The sequence below is a fragment of the Melozone crissalis genome, unplaced genomic scaffold (assembly GCF_028551555.1).
Source record: "Melozone crissalis strain CALT ecotype California unplaced genomic scaffold, PUWL_Pcris_2 ptg000038l_1, whole genome shotgun sequence".
Taxonomy (NCBI): domain Eukaryota; kingdom Metazoa; phylum Chordata; class Aves; order Passeriformes; family Passerellidae; genus Melozone; species Melozone crissalis.
Genome location: NW_026535816.1, coordinates 3484213 through 3503188, shown reverse-complemented (window position 1 = coordinate 3503188; position 18976 = coordinate 3484213). Strand labels below are relative to the sequence as shown.

Here is an 18976-nt window from a genome sequence, read left to right as displayed (position 1 = left end):
GATCTTAAATTTCAGGCAGAAAGGAATTTTTAAGTCCCAGCAGCTGGAAGTAACACGAAGAAAACCTGTGCTTTGATGTGCTTTTTGAAGGCCTGTGCTGTGAGGATCCTGAATAGCAGAAGTTCACAAAAAACAGTTCAAAGAGACATTTCCTACCACTTTTTTGACAGGCAACAGGCACTCCTATGTCACTATGAAACTCAGGCTGGCACTGGGTTTTGTCACACAGACTTCTTTGTTAGGATTAATGGCAGGCAGCAAGGACAGGGGTGTAACAGTTACTGCTCACCACACAAACAGGTAACAGCTGAAACCCAGTGGATTCCAGGAGATGGCTCATTGAGACACCGCTGTCCATCACACTCATTTTGTACCTTTGAATCAGTGTTTTTACTGCCACGCTGAAACCAGCAATGAAAGCAACATTGTTTTCAAGCTCTCCCAGTGTTTGCAGATTTCCAGAGGCAGCACCTCCCCTCCTTATCACCTTTCCTGCACTGTCAGGAGAGTCCTTGGCTGAATTTGCAGACTGGAGGTATTTTACCTATCAGAATGAGCTGGCTAGATGACTAATACAATATTTCTCCATTGCTTTCAGCAGTATGACTTAGTGCCTTATAGATTTCCAAACCAACTCCATAACAGAAACCTGCTGCACCTACAGCAGCTCAACTGTACTTAGAGAAGCTTGACTTGAAAGAGCTTGAGCAAGAGGGACCAGGAATTGTGTGCACATAATCAGGACTGCCATCCCATCTCTGACACTGTCAAAGACACCACTGGAGTCATGATAGATGCTTTGGTTAAAAAAATCCAACTTTTCAAATGAAATAAAACACATCTTTTTCCTGAAAATAACTTGAAAAGAATAGCCATGCACCTTACCATCCACTCAGATATAATTACATCCACTTTTTCCAAAGGCAGATCAACTTCCTCGATTCTTCCTTTGACTAATGTAATAATCTTTTCAAGTTTATTTAATCTGCAAGTCAAAACATCAACAAATTAGTTTATATTTCCAATTTATGCTGTCAAGAGAGCCATACTGACATCTATATTTCACATTCCTCCCCTCACAAACTTTTTGGCTTAACTAATCAAGAAGCACTGGAATGTACTATTCCTCAGTTTTATTTCAGAGGGAACATTTCCAAGTAGCTAAAAATTGCAGCAGATTTAGTGCTGGGAGAAGATGGCAGGCAGTACATCTGTATACCTCCAACGTGCCATGCATGCAAACAGGCAAGCTTCAGAAACCAGGAAAACAGGGAAGAGGACAATTTAAAACTGCTGCTCCTCTTGATTTAGAAGTTGCTTGTTTCCGTTTCTCCTCCTCTGACCTCCACAGCAATCAGAGCCTACTCACCACCCCAGGATGGCAGTGGAAATTAACTCCCTCACAAAGCTGCTTTGCACGACTCGGTTTTTATTTAACCAAACCAGCTGCAAAGTCACTGAGAACAGAGCTCCCCCCTAAATCAGGGCTGCAGTTACTGCACAGCAAAGGCGCCCTCCCCACGGGGATTTGGGCAGAAGCACCTGCAGTGCTCAGGGCTGAGCTCACACCACGTCACGGTACAGCCATCCTGCGTAAGGAGGGAGGGACGGGACACAGCTTTTGAAACAACAACTGCACGATGGTGAAATCAGCGAGTGTGCAATGCTTGAAATGCACTGCTTCTCCTCTTGGCAAACCATATCAGCCTTTCTTGCACTTCTCTTTATCACCGTGGCTGCTGCTACAGAGGGCAGAGAAGTACTCTCAGCACAGAAATTTATCTTCCCACCGCAGTTCTTATCGCTGCCCCTTCCCTCCCTCTCCTGATATCTTACTCTTACATTCTGTCTGGCTTTCAGTGCAGACCAGCAATGACATTACAAATTCAATCCAAGAGACAATGGAAGAACGATCACTATGAAGGGAGGGAAAGGAAAAGGTCAAAGGGCTCCCTGAACACTTGGGCTGTTGCAAAGACAAATTAAATCCTCTACACAAGACAGTCTTCTGTTAGAGGACAGCAGTTCATTACTAAAATCATATTCAGTGGTCTAAACAGAAGTAAAATCAGAAGTTCAAAGCGAGGAATGTTAAAGAGCTACCACCCACAACAATAATTTAAGAAGAACTAAGAGATTTAAAGATAACTTTCTAAATGACCAGACCCAAGGACATGATTTAAAACAACAGAGAAAAGGATTCATTCACTACATACTTGTTTTCAATTATAATGTTTAAAAAACCCAAACCAACCAATGTAGTTTACACACTGTAGGAAAAATTGAGATGTAATTTAGGAGGTCTATTTCAACTTTCTATTTTAGCTTAACAGTGATGAATGACAAAAATCAAGTAATTCACTGTGCTTGAAATTTTACAGGGACTATTCACAGCAAGAAAAAGAAAAGGCAATCATTTAGCTTAAAGTAAATTTATTTTTAAGGCTACTCAGGCTATGTATTCTGGTTCACTTACACACATGGGTGGCACTGTTTCCAGTAATTAGCATGCTAGAAATTAACCTGAATTCTGGGAAGGACAGAAGCATTGATCACACACTTGAATCACAGGTGGAAGCGTGCCTCAACAGTCATTTTTTAAGCTACAGAGCTGTTTAGTGCTCCAATAAATATTTGTTATTCCACTGCAACTTTGTCAGCTTTATTCCTTTAGGAAAAGTAGCTTTAAACCGACAAATATAAATTGTTTTGATGTGAACTGCAGACTTTAATGTGAATTGCACCTTGTATAGGAGAAAGTACCTCTAAATGTGCAGCCTTACTGATTATTTGCTGCATACCTCAAGTGGCAATTCATCACTCTTAAGAGTTTTGATTCATTGCTTTTCTTAGAGGCCTGCCCTTCTCCTCCCCAAAGAATAATACATACTGACTGTTACTTCTACTCTCCCCCAAGTATAAATAACACTCAAAAGACTTTATGCACTTGTTGAAAGTTAAAACAGCCCCAAATTTGTCATCTAGCACATTAGATATAAAACACTATTTCCCATCTGCAACCATTCTGAAGATGTCAGGAACTCAGAGGCAAGGTTCTCTCTAAGGAATGAGTTCTTGTGCCAGAGAAGTATTTTAGTCAAACATTCACTTAAGGTTCAACACGGTGCTTTTCCCAAGCAGATATTTGAGTAATTTTACAGCACCCAAGTGTGCAGTGCTGCACCACCAGTGTGTGAGTGGTACCCAACAAATTCCCCACAGACAACATTACTTCACTCCCAAGTTCTTCAGTATCTACCTGGATTTTATTCTCACAGTTACTCTTACAAAATCATCCTAAATGAAAAAACATACAGCCTTCAGCTATCAGCAGTGCACATGGACATTACACTCCTCCTACCTCATCCTAGGAAATCCTTTGTAAGTCTCCAGACGTCATTGCTTGGTTTTTACACACGCTCAGCCTCCCTAAATATCCTCCACAGGCAAATATGCGACATGTGGAGTGGATAAATGAACGAGGAGATGGGTCTGGGCCATGAGGTTCAAGAGCTGAGAGGAGTACAAATCCTCACAGGTAGCCAGGTACCAGAGGTGTCCCTCAGGGCTCAGTGCTGGTTCTGGTGTTAATGAACACCTTTAGAGACCTAACTGGACAACGTGCACCCTCAGCACTGCTGAATTAGGGGAGAGCACTTGACAGGGTAGGCCTTTTATTTTCTGTAACACAGACAAATTATAGAAATTATTTTAAATTCCTATAAAGAAACAAAACTAACAACCACAACTTCTCCTACCTAATGATGTCCATGGCCTGATAGATGATTTCAGATTGGTCAACTCCAATCACTTTCTTGGCACCCGCCCTGGCAGCAAACATGGAGAGAATTCCAGTTCCACAGCCAACATCCAAAACCACCTGAAAGGGAGAAACAAAAGCAAAACAATCTTATTTTCCTTGCTATGATTTTTCCACACTTCTTTCTACATCAGTGAGATGGCACATTCCAACAGAAGGCATAAAGTCTTGCTGTTACATGCCGAGACACCCAAGTCACACTGCAGGTCTAACTCCCACTCTACCACCTTTTCCAGGCAGACAATGAAGGCCACAAATTCCAGCTGCAGATTAGCCCAGTCCCATGGGAAACAGCAGCAAGCAATCATGTGGGAAACACCTAAAATGCTACATGAAGAGAAAAAAAAGGAAATTATAGCCTGAGCAATTTTCATCACTGAATCACTAATGATTGAACTGAGAAAATGTATTCTAGCTGCAGTTTTTAACTAAAAGTCTATTCAGAAACTTTATTTAGGAATCCTCTGCCAGACATGGGCACACTGCCTCAAAACAGCTATGGCTCAAGATGTCTAAATTTTAAAATGGTCACTGGCACAGTTTTAACACCTGGAAATATTTCTGTTTAGCACTACTTATAACCAAAACAGAGTGAAAAGAATCCAGTTAGGATGGAATCCCTAGAGTTTTCATGAAAGAGTGAATTTCACCACTACAGCTGGAAAAAGCATGCCATAAGATCCATGGAAATGCATGGGGTTTTGTATATCACGTATCAGCTACTACAGGAAGACTGAAAAGTTAAAAAATGTGAAGCAACTAGGAAAAGAGCACCAAATTTACGACTAAGTGGTGTTGAGCTGCCAGCAGTTTTAGGCGTCACAGATATTTCACTAACTAGTATTTTTCAGACCTTGCTATCACAACAATGTATTTCTTGTAACTGCTGGAAATTCTCAACAGCTACAAACCTAATGAATGTGTTAGAGCAGATTTTTAAGCCGAGTTCCAGGCTTGTTGTTTTCACAGAATTGGAGCTGAAAGGCATCTCTGCAGATTCTGAGGGTGCATTTTACTAGATTGGCCAGATCATCAATGGTCTTGTTGTTAGACTCATATCTGATATAACTAAGCTTTACTAATGGTGTAAAAAAACTCACAGCACCAAACCCAAAAGTGTTCTGAAGTCTGAAAATCAAAATAAGTTTTCTAAACACTACGTAGAGCCACTCATCTCATGTACAGCATTTAAGCATGAACAGAACCAGAACTGTAAAGAACTTACTTGCCCATACATAAGACCTAAAATGAAAGTACAGCTTAAAACATGCTTGAGTTAACAAGAACACAGAGTCAGAATTACCAGTCACAGCAAGAATTTATTAGAAAGGAAAACTGATGTCACTGTCTCTGTCCTCACAGCACAGTGCTGTTAAACCTACCCTCACAGTTTTCATCACATCAAACATTTTCCCAAAGAAGGCATCCAATCGCTCACTGATCAATACCACATTTGAGAACTATAATCCCATAAAATATTTCTAAAAACACCAAAAAATAAAGCAATAATGCACCCTGCTGCTGATACACTTTCCAGCTTATCATCTACTGATCACTCTCGCTTTGGCATAAGAAAACCTGGCATTTCACCTGGCCAAGAGCAGCAAAGCAAATACTGGGATGCTCTGCCCCTTCCTTGTATACAATTCTGTCCGTTCTGAGGATGGACACAGAACAATGATCCTGAAGGCAGCATGAACAAAACCAGCTGCTCATCCTCAGCAGTACAGAGCAAGGGAGCTGCTGCTGTGGTGCTCTGGGAAGCAGTGACTGCAACACTGACACTACCTGTCTCTGTAGAGCCACTCAGAACCTGGAGACAGACCAAAACCCAACAGTACTGTGGCCTTTTACAGCAGCTTGTGCAGAGGGAACTTGTGGATAGAGTTACTTGTTCCACCTGCAACTCTTTTGTAGCCTTGTTTCAAAAGGAGTCAACTCTGCAACTCGGAAATGAGAGAAATCCCTAAACCGTCCATCTGCTGGAGACAGGAATAGAAAATAAAAATCAATATTCTTGCAGCTGCTGAAATCTCCCACCCTCCAACATCACCTAACATTTCACCTGTGGTAGTTAACAAAATCACTGAGCCACGACAGCTGGAAGTCACAGCCAAAAATAAACCACTGTGAAAGAATCATCTTGATGTGCAGTTGCATGAAAGAGAGCAATCACCACAAATTGAAAAAAAATCAAAACAGACACCATGTTGGACAGCTGCCCTGGTCACTTAAAAACCCAGATGGAACCCATCTAGCCTTAGGCAGGGGATGGGATGGAAAGGAGGCACTGGAGGGAAAACACAGGCTGGAATATGTGTGAGAAGGGAAAGACAAGCAGAGTGATCATCAATTAGCCTGAGGACAAGGGTCTACAGCCCACATGTTCCTGCAGGGATCACATATGGCCTCTCAGCAAAGAGCTGAGCAGCTGCACAGGTGATTTCACCACACCACAACGCTGCAGCTCCACACGCTCCTCTGCAGCCTGAGCAAAACTGATATCCTGCTTTCAGTGACAGCCTACCTTAAACTCAGAAACACAGGAGGCCAGGGACTGTGGCCAACTAAACTCATTTCATCAATGAACCCTTAGTGGGACAGTAGTTTAAAAGCTCATTTTATTCCCTGAATATGGCACTGATGCTTGCCTCAGATTTCTGTCTCACAATGAAAACTCAAGCATGGCAACAGTGCTTTACTAAATTATTTTTCCTCTCAAAAATATTCTCATTGTAAAATGGACCACACTTCCTTTTACTGAGTACAGCCACCTTCATTACTCCTGCCAGGTAATCTGAATTGCCCTATTCTCATCTCAAATACATTTGACAGGTTGAAAACAAAGGCAGCAAGCAGGATTTGTTCCAGTTTTACTAATTTATTTTGAAAGCTGAGACAGAACAAGCTAATTGGCTGATTCTGAATAAAATAATAAACAAACCTAGATACTATGTTATCATCTATCAGCATGCAATCACACCTCTTTAGTATCCTAAATGCTAGGATGCAGACTTGCATCAAAAGTGAGTATAAAAATTCAGCTCTTTGAACAAGCCCCTCCCCAACTACCTCATAATAGTCCACTCAGAAAAAACCAAAAAGCATCAGTAGGTATTTTCCAGGGAGGACTACCAAAAGAGTTCTAGGAAATGCAGTAACAGACTTTTTCCTCAATTTTTTTGAATTGTTATTAAAATTAAAGGGAAAACAGCCTCTGGAATTTTCATTCATTAGTATAGCCTGAGAGCATTATACAAATACATTAAGTAAAACAAAGTATCCTACACAGCTCCTTCAGCAGAAGTGTGTAACAGATGTCACTCCAACGCCAGGTTTCTGCAGCCAACTTCATTTATTCTCTAGCAATGTCCCAGGAGAAAGCTGCATCATGTGGCCAGACACACAAGTTAAGCAGGACACTGGTCACATGGGCGGGGCACACTGGGAACTCAAAGCAATCCAGATTCTTTCAGTTCAACCTCAACACACCATGATGGGTTTGGATGCACCATGATTTGAGGGAACCTTGATCAATAAACTGCTGCAAAAAGCACGTTCAGAAATCAGTTTGTGAGCCTTCTCCAGAGCAGCTGAGTGCTTTTACACCAGAGTAAGCACACACAGTGCCTGAGCTGCTTCCTGAGCACAGGGATCTCCTCCTGGGGCTGAAGCATCATTGACTCCAACAGTTACTCCATGGTTTGTTTTCAATGTTCCCAGAGTGTCCATGCAGCACAGGAGACACTATCCATCATGAAAAATTACTGTTCCACAAGGCCTCACATTTCAAGTAACTTCAGATCAGTCTCAACCTGCAAAAACCTGCAGTTATCAATTTTGGGGGCTAAAACGTGAAACTACATTTCTCTGGGGAAAGTTTTCTTTCCTTTATTGATCTTTCTGCTTTGTGGATGAGCTGCCCACCTACACAGTCACCTGGTGGCATAATTCCATGACACTTTTGCTTGTTCTCTCACTATAACCAAAGAGTTCAGAAATGTTTAGTAGAAAGAGGCTTGCGACATGAATTGAAGCAAAAAAGGGAAGAAAAGTATTTACTTTCTTTTTTTTGCCATAGTTGCCAATTGAAAACTAAACCATACAAGGAATAGAAGGCACAGGCACTGTCAAACACTGAAATGCTTTCTGTCAGGACAGAAACTGCTCTCTCACCTCCCCTACAAAGGAAGGCTCAGAGGATTGGGATTGCTCAGCCTGGAAAAGAGAAGGCTTTGGGGTGACCTTATTGCTGCCTTCCAGTACCTGAAAAGAGCCTAAAAGAAGGATGAAGAGAGACTCTCCACAAGGGCCTAGAGTGACAGATCAAAGGGGAATGGATTTAAAGGGAAGAGAGTAGGCTTACATAGGATACTAGGAAAAAATCCTTCCCTGTGAGGTTGTGAGGTCCCAGCACAGGTTGCCTAGAGAAAGTGTGAATGCCCCATCCCTGAAAAAACAACATTCAAGGCCAGTTTGGATGGGGCTCTGAGCAACCTGGTCTAGTGGAAGGTGTCCCTACCTAGGGCAGAAGGACTGGAACTGCATGATCCTGCAGGCCCCCTCCAACCCAAACCATCCTACAGCTCTACAAGCTCCAAACACAACAAACTCATTAGAAACAGCCAGCAGAAATACAAAAGGCAAGAGGATTATTACTGTGCAGGGGTCACAACCACTGTAAGATCCATCACTGAAATCCCTCCTCACTGCAAATGAAGTACCAGCTCACAGTTGCAAGCCCTTTAACAATAACCACCCAGTCTGGAGACAGGAAACAGCACTAATTCCAAAAAATCAGTTCCACACCAATTCTTTCCCAGCTCTAATTACACAGGGCTTCCAGGACATTTTTACTGTATCAGGCATACATAGAAATTCACTTAATCCTGGTAAAGAGCCCTCAGAGAGATTGCACATAATATCCTCGACAAGAGAGGCTCAACTTCACCCTGCCAGGATAATGAATGAGCTGCCTGCCACAGCACACAGCACAATGACAATGGAGATCAGCACTGCTCTTATCAGCACGCTGCACCCTCAGCAGCTCCCCACCACTGACACAGAGCGCATCAGATCAAACCCTGCCACTGGAACCTCCATCCCCAGAGCTGCAGAGCAGCCAGCCTGCAGCTCTTCTGCCATTTGAGACAAAACAAAGCACAGCAATGACTGGATTGCTGAGCAGTTCACCCACCTTGTCCTTGAAGATGTGTGGGTTCTGGTAGATGAAGTCCCGGTAGCTCTCCGTACGGACTTTATCCTGGCAGCCAAAGAACAAAGAGGGGTCACTGCTCTGCTCAGGTACAGCACGCAATTCAAAAATGCTGAACACCTGGCTTTTCAACCGGGCCTGCAGACGCCTTGCACATACTGTACTTACACGGCACTGCAATCATGGCACTTCTGTATGATAATATTGCAGAATTCACTGCAGCAAATGAAGCCATTTGCCTCAGCTGGAGGAAAAATAAGGAACTATTTTATGGTTTCCTGATTCTGCCTTCTCTTTTGAATGTTTCAAAGATCTAAATACCTGTTCATCACTAACAAGGAACAGCAGTAATAGAGTGACAATATTACAGCAACTTAAATAGAAACCAGCTTAAACAGGAAACCGTGAAAATTTGAATCACGTGCTCATAAAATGTTTTGTATCATTTTGTTTTCTAACACCCCTGTGACATGGAGATTTCAGTAAAAAAAAAAAAGTTATGCATCAAATTAACTTGGTTTTATTTCTGAACAAGCTGCAGATCTGCAATCCTGATGACAAGCTGGTAGTTAAAGCCCATTTGCTGAAAGTCCAACACAGTAAATAAGTTTGACTGAAATACAGCAGGGCCAGAGAAGCTGCAATATTTTCAAGCCTAGAACAAAACAAATATAGTATCTTAGTATAAAAAAGCCTGCAGCATAGCTCAGATTACCAGCAAGGTAACCTACTAAAACACTGATTCTCTCAACATGCATCAGCAGGTACACAAATTGACAGCCAAGTATAGGTTTTGGAGTTGCTGTCACAGTTCAAGTGTTACAGACAAATAAAAATCAGCAATTTTTTGTCTAGTGCAAAAAATGCTGAAGTATAAAATTCTAGTACTTCCATTAAATCTAGAGGATTTTTCTACTACAGCAAGTTAAGAATTTCTAGAAATAACAGAGAAACAGAAATTTTCTACACTGAGAAAGAACAAAGTCTATTTTAATAAAAGAACAAGATAAACAGTGACAGGAACATCTTTTGATAATAAAAATTTTGGAGACAAAAAATTATTTTGAGGCTTGGAAATCCTAAAATCCAGTTCTATGTGTAAGAGTATAATCACACACAAAACTCAAAGCACCAGCTGGGGTTTATTTTAGAAAATTCTGCTTTAAAATCCTGCATAACTAATATTAATAACAGAACCACGACTCTTTAAAACCATATTGCTTTGCTATGATGTTCAGAGCAACTATTTTTAGTACTTCACCTCTACTGCAGTATGTATTAGGATTTGCTGGGAGGACCAAAAAAGTGTAAAAATAAATACTCAATAGAGAAAGCAGCCAGCTGGAAAGCTTTCAGCCTTGCCTCCTGTCCCAACCCAAAGCAGCTGGAGCCACAGCCAAGCACTCGGGGATTCTATTCACCAATCCCCCTCCCCACTCAACTTTTCCATGTAATGCTTTCTTGGTTTAAGTAAAATGGTGAAAAAACATTATTAAGATGACAGCCAAGAAATTCTCAAACACAAAGGCAGAGTAAGGGAAACACCAGTGACCCGGCAAGTGTGAAGTAACAATGTTCTTGCTCCTCCTCTCAAGTATTTGCAGAAAAATACCCCAAATTGAAATTCTGTCTCACCACTACCAGGCATAAGGACAAAAAAGGTTTCAGAAATGGGCTTACATTCAGACAGCAAGACTGCTATCTTAAAAATGTTCATGTAGTAAGCCACTGTATTTATGTAAATAAGGTAATCAGGAAAAACAACCACAGTGAATGCCTTGCATAAAGAAAAAATCTCAATGTGCACACAATAAAAGTAATACTTTTCCTACGTTTTGGAAAGTCAAAAGTCTCCTTAAAAGCATTGACAAACATACCCTTAAATCAGTAAAATACAATTTTGTACCAATCTCCTTGTGCAGAGATGCAGATTTACTGTAAACTTTATTTGCCAACTGAAAGGCTTCCTCATCCTATACCTACATTATCTCAAATGACAGCTTTACACAGCTGCAAAACCAAACACCTATCTTTTTATTTATCTTCAAGTTGTATTTCCATAGACCATACATTTCAGAAAACATTTTTAGTTTTGCAGCCATCTCTGTACTTCTGTAAAATCTCTTCCTCTTAATAATAACCTCACAGTCACACTACTCTTAACACATACTCACATGTATTTCTGCATTGGGGCCACTGAATGATTTACAAAGCTGAAAGCTTTATATGCCAGCTGCAGGCACAAATTCACTGCACAGCTCTGTATTTCTGCCTTGACTTTAGACAGGAATTTTTATTTATTTACACCTTAAAATGATAAAACTGCTTATAACTCTCACAACTATGACATCTTCTCTGAAAGGAAGCATTAGGACATTTTAATTTACAAGTTAATTTGAAGCTGTTGGGCTTTGTGCTTTTCTTATTTTAAAGTTAAAAGGGCATACATAGGTTTGCCTTAGAGAAGTTTTGAGCATAAACTTTTTTTAATCTTTAGCATATGAAAGGAACTGCTCCAGCATGTTCATGAACACGACAGTTTGTTGTCATGCTATCAATACACCTAACCATGCACAAGTAACATTTTCTGTTTATGAAGTGCAAGAGACAACCACAATATTTGAGAAATGGTCTTGCCTAAGAAATTTCAGTTATAAGGAAAATGTAAAACTGGAGAAAAATATTCACTGTCTGGACTATGTTTTATCCTTCGTGTTTTAAACAACAGGAAAAAGCTGCTTTTGGCAGGTTAGGGCTGTGGCACAGGTACTGTACTATCAACACAACTGTAAATGATTTTCTGTTCCTAATGCCTCCTGTAAACAGAGCTTACACAAAGGAAATAAAACTGAAAAACGATCTTAGTCCAAGTACCACCAAAAAACCTCTCCTGGACAGAAAGGGTTAAAAATGCAGCTGCTCTGCAGTATATTTATGGGCACACGGCCCACTTGATTCCACCTCTCCTCTCGAGTCCCAGGAAGGGGCAGCGGCGCTGGCTTCCTGACCTTTAGCATCTCCTCGTGTATGCCATGGTGCCCGTAGGAGCTGAAGTAAACGCCATCCTCGTCCTCCCGCAGGTCTGCGATGGCGCCGCACGGCGGGCCGCTCCTGACATCCGCGCTCATCACAAAGTCCTGAGCAAACTGCCTGCAATCAGTGCGAGAGACACCCTTGAGACGCGTTTATGGCAGCTCGGGAGGGAGGCCGGGCAGGGGCAAGGGCCCAGGATGGGGCAGGAATGGATGCGGGCTGCCCTGGGGCCGGGTAACACCGGCAGCAGCTTTGGGTGTGCACATCCTCCCTCTGCAGGCGCCTCGCGGCTGCTGCAGCGCCCCGGCAGGCCCGGCTCCAAGCAGCTCTCAGCGGTGAAATACCGGGGGGCACTTTCTAGCTCTAAGGCAGAAGGATCTGTTTTGAACTTGCTGGTGTGAAAGCCAGCACTGCAGTGCCAAGGTGCTTCAGGCTGTGCAATGCAGATATGGACTCAAAGAGCACAAGGACTGCTGCCCACACGACACTGGGTGACCACTGGAAGGGAGAAGGAAGCATTTTAAAACTGAGGCATTTGGGTGAAAAGGAAAAAGAGCTTAAAATTCCATTTATTACTTGAATTTTATGCTGCTTATTTTCCCTCCTCCCTGCTCCTGCACTCCTTCAACACGTAAAGAAAGGCTGAGAGAGTTGGGATTGCTCAGCTTGGGGAAAAGAAGCCTCCAGGGTGAACCCACTGTGTCTCTTAGCGCCTAAAAGGGCTACAAGAAATATGGAGAGGGACTTTGGACAAGGACAAGTGGCTTTTAAATTCAAAGGATATTAGGATGAAATTTTTTACTGTGAGGGCAGTGAGGCCCCAGCACAGATTGCCCAGAGAAGCTGGGGATGCCCCTGGGTCCCTGGAAGTGTCCCAGGCCAGGCTGGATGGGGCTCTGTGCAACCTGGGAGGTGTTCCTGCTTGGAACTGGATGAGCCTTAGGGTCCCCTCCATGTTCTCAGTCCTAAAAGCAGGCTGGATGACAAAATACGCAAATCAAGGGGTTTATAATGAAAACACTATTAGACATTAACAAGCAGATCATACTACACCCACAAAGAAGTGAAAAAGCAAACACTTCCGCCAGACAATATTCCTCCAAGGTCTGCAGTCCAACAGCAACAAAAGCTGCATCCTAGACCACTCCAAAGCCTCTGACACTCACCTTTAACAGCAATCACACTTCCTTAAATGGGACCTTCACATATAGGAACTGTAGGGAACAATCTCATTACCAGTATCTTCCTTATAGAAGAACAAAAGCAAAAATACTATTTCACTCCTGATATTTCAAATACTTCCCTGCTCCGCTAGTTTGGATGGGGAAGAGAATATGGTAAGGGATTTTGTATTGAAATTTTGTCAGTTTCAGAAACTTCCTATATTTTTTTACACAGAAATGGTCTGGATCTTCTTTTAATATTGCTCCTTACAGTACTTTGCATTTTCTTTACTTCCATACAAATATCCACATGATACAGTTTTAAACTTTCATAAAATGGATTCTGTGACATACAATTACATATAATTAGCACTGTGTGAGATTTAAATTACTTAATTCAAAATTATTTAAGCCAATAGTTCCTCTAATATATGCATGCAACACAAGCACCAAAGAAATTCCAAAGACAGAGCTGTCCTGCTGGCTTCTTAATCAAGAAAAAGGATAAGTAAAAACAAAAGCCATCACCTCTAAATAGGTGACAGATTAAAAACTCAGCATAGACAAGCTGTGCTGTGAAGTCTCCAAGTTACATCTAACACTAGAGGTGATCTGATTTATAGAAATGTTACTGTCGTTATTTCCCAGAGGTTTACCTGAAAGGGAGCAGGTGATATTCTGTGCAATAACCTCCAGCACAAACCACTGAATTACAGCATTTAGACTGCTACAATGCAACTGACTCGTCTGTCCATAATTTAAAACTGTGCTGCTTCATCAGATCTACATCTGGCTATTTTTGCTGCCAGCTGACCCCTGCTGAATTGAAGATGTTGCATTGAGAAAGAAAAATTAAAGGCTCCCTCTTACAAGAGCAGATAACTTGATATACTTACTTAAAATAAAAAATCTGTAAGCCTCACTGAAGTTTAGAGAGCTCAAATTGCTACTGATAACCTGTGAGGATTTTTTTATTTTAAATTAAAATGAATGGAACATAAAGTAAAAAGATACACAGAAAACACCCCCAAGTTTTTGAAGCACAATGATAAATTTCTTTAATTCCTGCTGTTTACGATCAGTTAAAGCATAATGTATACAGAGATACCAGAAAAGCAGTGTGTGCAAAATTCAAACTCACCTGAAGACAAAATGGATCCTTTTTGACATAAATAATTGTTCACAGCTAGGGGATTTGAATACATTTAATATTTTGGTGTACTTAGTTACCTGTAGCTCCAAGTGTGTACTGTCAAAATGTACAACAAACACTCAAACTTTACAACACAAGGGTTTTCTGATTAACTTCTCACACAAAAGAACATGAATTACTTTTTCAAGTCTCTTAAATATAATTTCAGTTCCTCAGTGCCCAGTCAGTGTGATCTCATGCTTGTGGGGGATTTAAATGAAGTTTATATTTCTGTGTTACCCATGAGCATCATCAATCCACATGCAGACCTCAAGGTTTAGAAGAGCTACAGGGATGTCCTGACTGCATACTCTTACTACCCTCATCTGATACCAAAACCAAAAGTAGCTGAAAAAAGCTGATTTATTAATTCCACTGAGAGCTTCTCCAGACTGCAAATGAACTCTACTGACAACTACTGTTTGAAGCCAAGTCTGAACATCCCTGGAGTCCTGTATTTAATTTGCTCTCTCTCCTCTCCGGTGTGTGCATCCTCAGTGTTCAAATGCCTACCTAAAGAATTAACAGAAAGGTATCTCAAAAGACAAAGAGCAGTCTGAAGGAAAAAACCCGAGTGATGTGCTTGCTTAGCTCTCCCAAGCATACTTTGTCCTTTCAATCTGTGCAGGTTTCTGTGCAGTTTTTACTAACCATCTACAAGAAATGTACTAACCATCTGCAACAGACAAGTCAAACCTACAGTCCCATCCCAAGGTCAGTTTCATTCATGTTACATTCTGCTATTTCCTCCAATTTCTGTTTGTCTTCGAACATGAACATCTAAAACACATCAAACAAAAACAGCCCCAAACTTCAGTTCAGACACTTACTTCATCTTCTGAAGATCATCCTGTGCCCTAGCCAAGGCTGCTTCTGCAGCTCTGGCTCTCTGTTCTGCATGCTTTAACTGTCCCAGGAGCACCATGGTGTCACTTAAGCCATTAGAAGGAAAAACTTTCACAGGCTCACAAAGATCTTCTATGTCTGATAAAACAGGGAGGAAAAAGAATACCTACCGATCATGTTTATGATCTGTTTGCAGCAGATCATAAACACTTCATGCTAGTTCTGTCTTTGTACAAGCTGGTTGTTTTACAAAAGGCACAACTGAATTTGACAGGGCTAACTACAAAACACAAAAAGCAATTCTTCTGCCTAGGAAGAAGCAAATATGCTAGAAGCAGGGTCTAAGTTAAGGCAAATAAATCCAGAATTCAGGCTTCCTTAAATACCACTGTTGGATTATTTCTAGAAGAGACATTTGGTTTAGACAAAATTAAATTAGATAAAATTAGTACAGGACTTTTTCAGACACATAAATCGAGTAACAGTGACAATGCTCACCAACTCTGACAATACATTTACCCCACAAAGCAGGATTCACACTAAAGCAGTTATTTACCAAACTGAAGAAGGAGATCATCTTCAAGTTCTGGTTTCAAATATTCCTCTCCTTCCCAAGGCAGTGGGCTGCTGAGAGAACTCAAATATGCTGCAGTTGGTTTCTAGACAGGAGAAGAACACGTACACTAAGTTTCTTTGAAAACACCAGCCCTCCAGTTTCATTCAAGAAAACAAGGCAAAGACATGTTCTTTCACACAGTGAAATATGCAGGGTATTATTGAAGGAGCTTTGCAGCAAAGGCTGGGAAAGCCCAGGCAGCTCCAGGACCAAGGAATTCTGTGCCAGCAGTAATGCACAGCACACTGACAGATGCTGAAAGATACCAAGGAATTCTGTGCCAGCAGTAATGCACAGCACATTGACAGATGCTGAAGGACACCAAGGAATTCTGTGCCAGCAGTAATGCACAGCACATTGACAGATGCTGAAGGATACCTGCAGGATTGCACTGCTCTCAGGAACCAAGTCCACTCAGGTATGTGGCTAATCAAAAAACCCAAGCTACTAATCCTGTCAGGTTCTTACATGAACAGTGCTGTAGTAACAGAAGTCAGAAACTTCTGTCTCTCCTGTTTGCATCCAGTTAATATTTGGTTAAGAAAAGTGAAGTCAGTTTTGGACTTCAGTTTTTGCCTGTGTTTACTCTACACAGTTATGCATTAAATAACTACTCGAGGATTTAAGATATGTAGACTGAAGTAAAAACTACTTAGTAAGATAAGATGGTATTGAGTTTTAACCTAAACTTTAAGGGAATAATGAAGGAACAAAGTCACAAGACACACAAAATATATGAAGGCCTATCTTAAAACTGTAGGTTCCCATCAGCTTCCCAGACTCAGGTATAATTTTAGCAGAGTTTTAAGTTCTGTAACTTGAGGGATCAGCTATTGTCCTTACTAAGTAGGGGTCTGGCCAGCTCACACCCTCAGGAAAGGTTTTTACATCAGCACACATGCAAGGACTGAGAAACTTGAGTTCTTGAGAAGTGAACCCATTTCTGAAGTGAGACAGCAGAGTCAAAGGCCCAAAAAACATGAATAAAACAAGATGATACTACACAGCATGGAGGCTTTATGCAAATCTCAACATCCACTTCTGAAAATAAAATTTCACATTAATTAAATATGTTTACAACTAAAACAGCCTCATATCTACATAAACAGATCAACAGCTACTTTAATTACCATGGTTTCTTTTTCTAAAACTTCAATACAAAATCTCACACTATTATTAGAAATGGGCAAACTGAAAGCATATCACTATTCTCCAGAGTCAGAACACAGAAGTAATAAGTGGCACACCTACCTTTAATCTGGCAAAGTTTATTAGTTTAATGTATCCATAAAAATCGAGTCCTGAGTGGAAAAAAAAAAAAGGGGGGGGAGAGCATTTGTATCGCAGAAAAGACCACGTGTTTTACAGTTATGTGACTACTAATTACCTGTTCAACTGGAAACTGTTTCAAACTTCCCCTCGGGTGTGCACCACTATGCAGTGCACTCTTCCTATCTAAAGTTTGCCATCTGCGTTCTTCTTCTCTTTAGGACTAACCTGTTATTATCTTGTTGTATTTCAGATTTCTAAAGCCTCGTACCTTCTTGGCAATACTTCTTGGGGCAGTTCTTCACAGCTCTGACTTCTTCCCCTGCCCATTGCTGCTTCCTACTCAGCACTCCTTCCAGGGTCTCCCTTACTGGCCAAGCCCAGCCCCTTTTATCCCAGTTATCTTCATTAGCTACAGCTGCAGCCCAATTAAGGACATCGCAGCTGCAGCCCACCAAAAACAACCAGGGCTTATCAGGGCAAGGCCTATATACAGATATTCACATACAATACAGATATTCAAATACAATACAGATTTTTTACTAGGACTCCTACTGTACTAACCCAGGAAATCCTCACCCTCAGGGCAAATACATTTGCCACAAATTAAGAATGGAACACATCCAAATGGAACTGTGGACAGGGATTTCACTCATTTGGCAAGCAAGTACATGAGGACAGCCACTCTTATCTCCTTCCAGCTACCTTGATGGCATTCTAGGCTGCTGTGCTCCCCTGTTCATATTCTTAGCTTTCTGCTCAAAAGAATGTAAACTGATGCCACTCACTAAGAATACCTACCAATACTGATTTAAAATTGCCACCTTGGCAAAAGTAATAGGAGTTTAACTGTGTTCTCTCCCCAGGAACAGCAAAGATAAACCCAAAATACTTTTTCTTGGATTTTAGACAGAAAACAGACCAGACTAGATCTTAGGATATATAATGACTGCTTCAAGTGACAGACACCCTTAAACTTGACTAAAAAGAATTTAACAGACACGGGAGGGAAAGCCTCCCTGTGATCACCTGAAGGACACAAGCCATGGGGCTCTGCTAAATGCTGAGCCCAACAGCATCACTGGTCAGGCAAGAGCTGCCAGCAGATCAGATCAGATCAATCATGCAGTGTCTGGTTCAGATCAATCAAGTAGGCAGTGAGGAATCAGCACAAGCCAGCAAAGATCAAGCTCACTTTTGTCACTGGCTGAGAGCTTTACTGGTAGAAAAGGCATACAGGAAGCAGCCAGCGTTAAGAAAACGTATAAGCCTTTTTCTACAATAGCTCATCTTATTCAATCTTGGAAGCTTCAACTGCAAACCAGGAGATCAGTTCTAAACAAATTAATATTTGCAATTTACTTTAAATGAGATACTCAGATGTTGTATTCATATTGTTGTTACCATATTTCTAGAGTCCTGTACCTCCTGAGTGGTTTCCTCACACACAGCTCCTCACAGCACTGCTGCTCCTGCTTCCTCACCAGAACTCCTCCAAGGCCCTCCCTGACCACCCCACTCCTTTTATCCCAGTTATCTTCATTAGCCACAGCTGCTGCCCAATTAAGGCCATCACAGCTGCAGCCCATTTACAATAACTAGAATCGGGGCAGGGTCACTTCTACAATACAGAGATCTCTCACTGCAATACATACATTTACTCAGGCCCCTATACTCATACACAAAAGGAAAGGACAAATCATGAAAAAAAACTTACCATGTTTCTGGATCACATCACTAACATCAAACTGATGCTCTGTTTTGCAGTGGGAGAACACAGCTTCAGCAGAACTAAATAACCTGTAAATAACAAACTATTAAA

General features: G+C 41.3%; 1 protein-coding gene across 1 annotated transcript in view; it reads right to left on the bottom strand.

The window, feature by feature from the left end:
* The window catches only part of PRMT3 (protein arginine methyltransferase 3), a 54013-nt gene that overhangs the window by 34281 nt on the left and 756 nt on the right, over positions 1-18976 (bottom strand). The window contains exons 2-9 of the mRNA XM_054283720.1: positions 18872-18954; positions 17137-17186; positions 15826-15928; positions 15254-15407; positions 12044-12185; positions 9018-9083; positions 3759-3880; positions 886-985 (exon numbers count right to left, since the gene is read on the bottom strand). Of these exons, the coding sequence (XP_054139695.1) occupies positions 886-985; positions 3759-3880; positions 9018-9083; positions 12044-12185; positions 15254-15407; positions 15826-15928; positions 17137-17186; positions 18872-18954 (820 nt within the window). The remainder of the gene's footprint in view (positions 1-885; positions 986-3758; positions 3881-9017; positions 9084-12043; positions 12186-15253; positions 15408-15825; positions 15929-17136; positions 17187-18871; positions 18955-18976) is intronic.